The following is an 8,214-nucleotide window of genomic DNA, read 5'->3' as shown; positions in this document are numbered from 1 at the left end:
CAGTGTTGTACAATAAAGGAGCTTCAGGAAGTACACTATCCCTGATTTCAAGCTGTACTATAAAGCCATAATAATAAAAACCTCAGGGCATTGGCATAATAACAGACAGGTTGACCAATGGGATTGAATCAAACACCCAGACATAATTCAACACAACTATGAACACCTGATTTTTTAAATAAAGAAGCCAGAAGTATACAATGGAAATAAGAAAATACCTTCAACAAATGGTGCTGGTCTAACTGGATGTTTGCATATGGAAGAATGCAAATTGATCCACATCTGTTTCCCTGTACAAAACTCAAGTCCAAGTAGATCAAATACTTCAACATAAAACCAGAGGCACTGAACTTCATAGAAGAGAAAATGTGGAACAGCCCTGAACAGAACACCAATCACACAGTCACTAAGATCAACAATCAATAAATGGAGCCTCATGAAACTGAAAAGCTTCCGTAAGGCAAAAGAGGTGTCCTCCCTGGAATCTATGAGGGTGACTCTAACAATGTCTCCTAGGAATGAGGGATATGGAATTTTAACTGGCGTCCATCTTATGTACCCAGGCAAGGCCTCCAGTTGAGGGATTGGTACATCATCCCAGTCACAAGATTTTTTACCTACAGTTTGTGCTGCCTCATTATGTGCTGGGGTAAAAGTGAAACAGAACTTGTAGGAGTGGCCAACCAATGACTGGTCCAACATGAGTCCCACGCCACAAGAGAGGGTTCATATCGGACACTGCCTCAAGGGCCAGGAACCAGAAGCAGGACAGCCCATAGACTTAGAATAGAACCAAACATGACTATCAAAAAAAAAAGGCAATGAAATGATTCCTAAATTCTTAAATTTGAGACTAGCATGGTCATTATCAGAAAGGCTTCATCCAGAAACTGATCAGAGCTGATGCAGAAAACTCACAGCCAAACATCAGGCAGAGCTCGGGGAATCCTGTGGAAGAGGGAGAGGAAGGATTGTAGGAGGCAGGGAGGTCGAGGACACTACAAGAAAATCCACAGAGTCAGCCAACCAGACCTCATAGGGGCTCACAGAAACTGAACCGGAAATCAGGGAGCCTGTGTGACTCTAACCTAGGTCCTCGGCATATATATCATGGTTGTATAGTTGCGTGTTCTTATGGGATTCCTTGTGGGAGTGGAGGCTGTCTCTGACTCTCTGCTTTTGGCACTCTGTCTTACTGGGTTGCCGATGCTTATTGTAACTTGCTGTGCCGTATTGGTTGATCTCCCTTGGAGGCTTGCCCTTCTCTGAAGGTAAAAGGAGGCAGAGTGGGTCTGGGGTAGAGGGGGAATAGGAGAGGAAGTGGGAGCAGAGAAGGGAGGGCAAACTGAGGTCAGGATGTTATATGAGAGAATAAAAAAAAAATCCAATACAATTCTTCACAGACCATGAAAGGACAAATCTCAACTCCATTTGTAAAAACAAAATCATAGGATAGCTAAAACAATCCTTGACAATAAAATGTCTGCTGGAGGTCTCACTATTCCCGACTTCAAGTTGTACTGCAGAGCCTGGGATTTTATGAACAACTCAAGCTGTTCAATAGTAACCTATTATTTATATGAGTATAAATAATGCAATGGATTATTTTTCTAAATTTAGGATGAATGGGACACTGGGAAATTCTTAACACTGTGAGTAGTTATGGTGTTTCCTAAATCAAAACTTATTTCTCAATATGTGTGGGGCCAGGGGAAAAGGGAGGAGAGGCAGTGTGGTACATAAATTATTGAATCATCTAGCCAACAGAGGTTAGAATAAAATTAAACTCACAATGCATTCATTGGTTTGGTTAATAAAACATGATACTGACTATTCAGAAAGGAAGTAAAAATCAAGTGCCAAGGCCAGGATGCTTCTGTCTTTGCAGAGGTAAACTGAGTCTTGTGGAGTATTGATTAAAAAGAGTTTAGAAGCATCAGAAGCCATGCCCAGACCAATGTGTGATGACTGTGTGGCACCAGTTGAGCAAAGGTTTTTGCTGTTTGAGTGAGTGCTTATGGGTCATATCTCTCATCTCTGACCTGAGGATCAGCTGATCATATTTCCTTTAATGTATCATTTATACTGGAATCCAGATATAGGGAAAGTATGCTAGGTAAAAGGTGATGTGTATCTTATTTTGAGAAATTCTATCTTATTTGGAAGTACATTTTTTTCCTCCCAGGCCTTCTGCAGAGATGTGGGGAGCAGAAAATAAATAGGAGGCTCCTCTGGATGATCAGCTGCTCATATTAATTAAATTTCAACAGACTAAGTGATGTCACTAATGTCTTTAAAACATCACATGTTAACAGCAAATAGAACCAAATCATATATTTAGCATTAAAAACATGTTTAATTAGAGTTCAAATCTTGATATATTTTTAATGTTCTACTTTTAGAAGAAGAAAGGAAAGTTTGATTATGTAGGAGGAGCCATGTCTTCTTCAAGGCCTCTTGGTGCAGAGAAGGAGAGGGTTGCATAAAGTTACGTGGCTTAGAGATGAAATGTTAGAACACAAATCCAGAACAAGGGAGGCAGGAGAATCTAAAGTCAAACTTCACCTATACCATCTGGATAAGAGCCAATCTGGTTTTTACATCAATTTGCATGGCTGTGGGAATGAATTCCCTACTTTTCATTCTTTTTTCCAGATCATAGATACTTTCAACTAGAGAAGTTATAAAAGGTCAGAAAATGGAAAAAAGGAAAGAAAAACTGTAAAATGGTGAGTGACTTCATAAAACTGAATTAGTAAAAGGACAGCATTTGATTTATTATAATTCAAAACTAGATTTAAATATCATGAGAAAATATGAGAGTTTCTATGTAACCAGTGAATGGATTTATTTCATTGAAAAAATATTTATTGACCAATGCCTGATTTTTTAAAATTACATGTATTATGCCACAAAGGAGATTGTCTAAAAGCTCTTGAACACTTTTTTTTGTTATGGAACACACATTTTTCTTGATAAATTGCTGCAGTGAGTAATTACTAGGTAATTCTCAAAGGCACATGAAGGTAATTTTCACTAGGGCCAAACGGAGGTAATTACGTGTACTGACAAATAAAATGTGTGCTGTCTTAGACGCGTGGTGGTGGTGGGGCACCACTGGGGCCCAGTCCACCTACTAGGAGCCACATTCTTAAAGAAAACTGGCTCTCCCTCCCCGAAAGCGCACCAGCTGACATGTTGGAATGTTGATTGACGTGATCTTGTGCAGGACTTATGAAACCATGGCTACTGTAAACTTATGAGTTCAGCGCTCTTGTCATGTCCAGAAGACAGCATTTCCTTCCAGTCCTCCCAACTCTGGTCTTACAATCTTTCTTCCCTATCATCGCTGGTGCTTCCTGAGTCTTGGGAATGGGGATGCAATACAGAAGTCAGAGGAGATAATTTTTCGTAGAATGTTTCAAGAGTCCTTTTCCTCTTCTCTTCTCTTTGTTCTGAATTCTTTCTTTCTTCCCTCCCTTCTTTCTTTCTTTCTTTTTTCATGCCAGCGATTAAACCCAGGACCCCACACATGGTAAGTACACGCTTTGCTCCTTAGCCATGCCCCAGTTACAAAGTTTTTCTTGCTGTATTATTTGCTATGTTCAATTTATTACGACCACAATCATTATGTTGTCTTACTACAGTTTATAAAACATAGCAAAAGAAAGTCCTTCTATCTTGATACCCATATCTCAGTCAGTGAGCCACAGGCGTTGGTCATGCTGCAACATGATGTTCTGATCCGTGAGCTTGCATTTTTCAATTTTGAGCACATCAATATATCTTAAAGAACGTTTAAATTTATTTGAGGTGTGACGAATGTGTAGATTCTATGATTCAAATAATGCAAAATAGGATTTTGTTATTTATCACAGGAGAATGGAGGAAGCCCAGAAAACAGGTACAATCCCTACAGTTGAACAAATACTGAACAGAGAGCATAAAGTGAAGTTATGCAGGAGGGAGAGTTCAGTAAAACGGACATGGACACCATGTTCGTTATTCAGCACCAGTGTGTTCTTATCCTCAGCTGTGGCCTTCAGTTGACTCACAGGCTTCCTTTTCTCTTTTTTTCTTTTGATATTGTTGATACATGTAAATAGAGCAAATATCTTTTCCGTTTTATACTCTGTTGTTGGTTTTCTTTAATGTCAATGAAAAAGAAATCTCAAGTTTAGGGAGATCAATAGAAGCCATGGATTTTCTGTAGCTGCAAAGACCAAGCTCTGGCTTCCTGACTAGAGTGGTATGTCATGAAGTCAGTATTTGGATCCTCATTTATTCATAGTGAAACAAAGAAAGAAATTCAACTACATTTTGATGGATGGTGAGCACAAAATAATGTGAAAATGTGATCAACTGTAGCTGTGTTAAGATATCTAGCCAAGATGATTCTTCTGTTTATATTTTCAAATGCAAATTTTACACACACACACACACACACACACACAGTTTTTTTTTACTTAGATCATCTAAGCATCTATATTTTTGCTTTCATGAAAACCAGACTCAAAGTATAGAGTCTTTAATATTTTTTAAAAAGATTTATTTAGTTGGTTTATGTATGTGAGTGTTTTACGTACATGTATGTATGGGTACCACAATTCTGTCATGCTTGGTGCCTGCAGATGTCAGAAGGCATTGGGTCCCCTGGATCAGGAATTGTGGATAATTGTGAGCTACCATATACCTGCTGAAAACCAAATCCTGATCATCCACAAGAGCAACAAAAATGGTGACCTGTTTCCTGAGCCCCCCAGAAGCATAGATTCATGAGAACAACACATTGAAAAAGTGTGTGTGTGTGTGTGGGGGGAATCACATTTCTTTCCTCAATATAAGTAAAAGTTGAAGAGATCAAAGGCTTTCAAATAAACCCATTGGCCCCGCTGCTTCCTCAGGTTCTTAAGGTCTAAACCAACGTGAGCTCTCAGATGTATGAAAGTCTACTTCCTGGGGTATTTGTAACTGAATTCATGGAAGGCAAATGATGGACAATCATGTTTGCTACTCCACCATAGAGGTTATCTTTCTACTCACACCCAGGTTAATTATCACAGTTCCATAAGTGATGGCTTAAAGTTTCTACCCCATGTAAGTCACATTTGAGCTTATGTGTATGTTTCTATTATTGAATTGTGTGTGTGTGTGTGTGTGTGTGTGTGTGTGTGTGTGTGTGTGTGTGTTTATCATTAAGCAAAAGTTACACTCTTGCTCAGTAAAACTGCCTCACTGCCTCACATTCTTGGCCTCACTTCTTCCAATTCTTTCCTTGTATAACAGGTTAACACATTTCCCTGAGATAAGTCTAATTGGTGTGCTTAAGACCATTCCTTAACAGCTCCACTACATTTTTCTTTGCTCATCATTTTATCACTAATGTCATGCACCATTCTCTGTATGATGGCAGATGTTTAGGTTGCACCAATGAATCAATAGCATTATTCTGTTGTGCTTCTTGATGAACATCTGTTTCACTTTCAGTGCTGATTGACATTTTTAAATGGGAACAGACAACCAGACATGGGTGCATGAATTCATCCTCCTTGGCCTGTCCAGTGACTGGGACACTCAAGTCTCCCTGTTTGTCCTGTTCTTGCTGATGTACCTGGTGACAGTGCTGGGGAACTTCCTCATCATTCTTCTGATCAGGCTGGACAGCCGACTCCACACTCCCATGTATTTCTTTCTCACTAACCTGTCGCTTGTAGATGTATCTTATGCCACAAGCATAGTGCCCCAGCTGCTGGCTCATTTGCTTGCATCACATAAAACAATCCCATTTCTGAGCTGTGCATCCCAGTTATTTTTCTCTCTTGGCTTAGGAGGGATTGAGTTTGTTCTACTAGCAATGATGGCCTATGACCGCTATGTGGCAGTGTGCAACCCGCTGAGATACTCTGCCATCATGCATACAGGACTATGCAGTAGGATGGCTCTTGTATCTTGGGCCAGTGGTTCCATCAACTCAATGATGCAGACTGCCATCACCTTCCAACTGCCCATGTGCACGAACATGTACATTGATCATATATCCTGTGAGCTCCTTGCTGTGGTGAGGCTGGCCTGTGTGGATACCTCTACCAATGAAGTTGCTATAATGGTATCAAGCATCATTCTCTTGATGACTCCATTTTGCTTGGTTCTCCTATCCTACATCCAGATCATCTCCACCATCCTAAAGATCCAGTCCACAGAGGGAAGAAGGAAGGCCTTCCACACCTGTGCCTCCCACCTCACTGTGGTTGCCCTGTGCTATGGCATGGCCATTTTCACTTACATACAGCCCCACTCCAGCCCCTCTGTCCTTCAGGAGAAGTTGATTTCTTTGTTCTACGCAATTTTGACACCCATGCTAAACCCCATGATTTATAGCCTAAGGAATAAGGAGGTGAAGGGGGCTTGGCAGAAATTACTGGGACAATTCTCTGGGTTTGCATCAAAACTGAAATCCTGAGCATCACTAGAGAAAAAGGGCTTTGCTTTTGTCTTCTGCACCCAACTCAGATGTGACAGTGATTGCCATGGAGACGCAGGTGGAGCTGATGCATCATGACTGGTGATGATATGTAGAAGGCTGAGTGACTGTGCTGGGATGTGGGGTGTGGGTGTACTCTTACGTCACAGCAGAACGTACAGTGGAGCTAAGCAGCACTGAGATCCCATTGTTATTCAAGCTTGATTTCTACAGTTGACAATTAAAATAAAACAATGCCACTAACCTTTTCAATGTTTCCAAATTGTTTAATACCATGAACCTGTTCTTGAATCCTACCTTGCCCACAAGGTATCCTGTACAAGTGTGTACTCCAATGTCTTTCAGAAAAGATTATGGTATTTCCCGGGAGGTGGAAATGCATTTTCATGTCTGTAGACTCAAATAATGCATGCTCTACATACTCAGAGGCAGCTACTGAGTGAGTCAACATTTGGAAGAAATGGTGCTCAAGCCTTGAAGATGTTACTGAGTTCAGCCAACTACATGCAGCACCAATGGCTTTCACTTAATGCAAACAACTGCAGAAAGACACAATGAAGTTCTTACATTTTCGTTCAGGGGATTTATGCAAAGGTTTTCATATGCTGGATAACTATAAAGTTAAAGAAATCCTTAGCTTTAAGGTGCTAATGGACAGCTGTCAACCAATTTCAAAGAGACTTCATTGCATAGATAAGAGGTGTCAATGTGAAATATTGAATTGGACTAAACTCTAAGAAATTCACACATCTTTTTGCTAAATTGTAGAAGCATAATAAACACATAAAGTATGTCAAAATGTATAAGACGTCAGTGACAATATCTGAAAGAGGACAGCTGTCTCTGCCAGATTCCAAGAATGATACTATCTGAAAAACACCTATACTCCATGACCACAGAGGCAGACATGGGAAGAGGTTGAATCTTCCCAGCTGTGACTGTTCCCTTGGATACATGGTTGTAACTTTTTTTGGCTAGCCATTCCATGACATCTTTGCCCTTAAATAGCCCCCAATTTTATTTGAAGTTTTTATGTGAAGATATTTTCAGCTTTTATTACTTAGGAGGCAGAAATAGTAAGGACACTAGTGATACAGTGACAGACTAGTGGAGTCAGACATTTTGTTAGATTTATCAGTTTTTTCTTTTTGTTTTCTATGGCTTTTAAGACTATACTTTCTCAATGGATTAAACCATGGACAAGTTAAATTCCTCGAGATGGCAGCTCTTATGTGCCTGCGAAAGGCATTGCCAGTAGAAGGAGGAAAAGTATTGTCACTTCAGTGGGAAGATGAAATAGTGTTTTAATAAAGTCATTAAATACAACTTTTGCAAAATAAAGGTTGGACACTGAAAAGTAGTTTAAAATAAAAATTTATTTAATGATCATTAACCATAAAATGTCACTTGGGGTTTTTCTTTTAAAAGCACAATGTATATAAAATTATTGTTCAAATAAAAACCTCAATAAGACAGACATAGGGCAATAGCTTACTAAGTCTCTAAAATCCTTTAAATTATACTATTTGTATTAATTCTCCATTCTTAACACTGGGATTATTTTTTCAATAGCACTATACAGTTAACTCAGTTGAATTTCCTGTTTACTCTGGGTTTCTTTTAATGACACACTGAGGTTATACATATTTTTTACACTCTTCAGGCTCTATATTATCTGTTTACTTAGAAGCTCTACTGGACTCTGCAAGGTTCTCATAGACCTAGGCAAGACA

General features: G+C 39.5%; 1 protein-coding gene across 1 annotated transcript; it reads left to right on the top strand.

Moving 5' to 3' along the window:
• Positions 1-5,506: 5,506 nt before the first annotated feature.
• On the top strand, positions 5,507-6,460 carry LOC311600927 (olfactory receptor-like protein OLF3; the record flags this gene model as incomplete). Its single annotated transcript, XM_084788090.1, has 1 exon — positions 5,507-6,460. The coding sequence occupies one exon, from the start codon at positions 5,507-5,509 to the stop codon at positions 6,458-6,460; it is 954 nt and encodes a 317-aa protein (XP_084644216.1).
• Positions 6,461-8,214: the final 1,754 nt, after the last annotated feature.

The sequence above is a fragment of the Acomys minous genome, assembly GCF_964271855.1.
Source record: "Acomys minous genome assembly, chromosome: 6".
Lineage (NCBI taxonomy): Eukaryota > Metazoa > Chordata > Mammalia > Rodentia > Muridae > Acomys > Acomys minous.
Note: the sequence above shows the minus strand (reverse complement) of the source record. Positions and strands in the feature narration are given on the sequence as shown.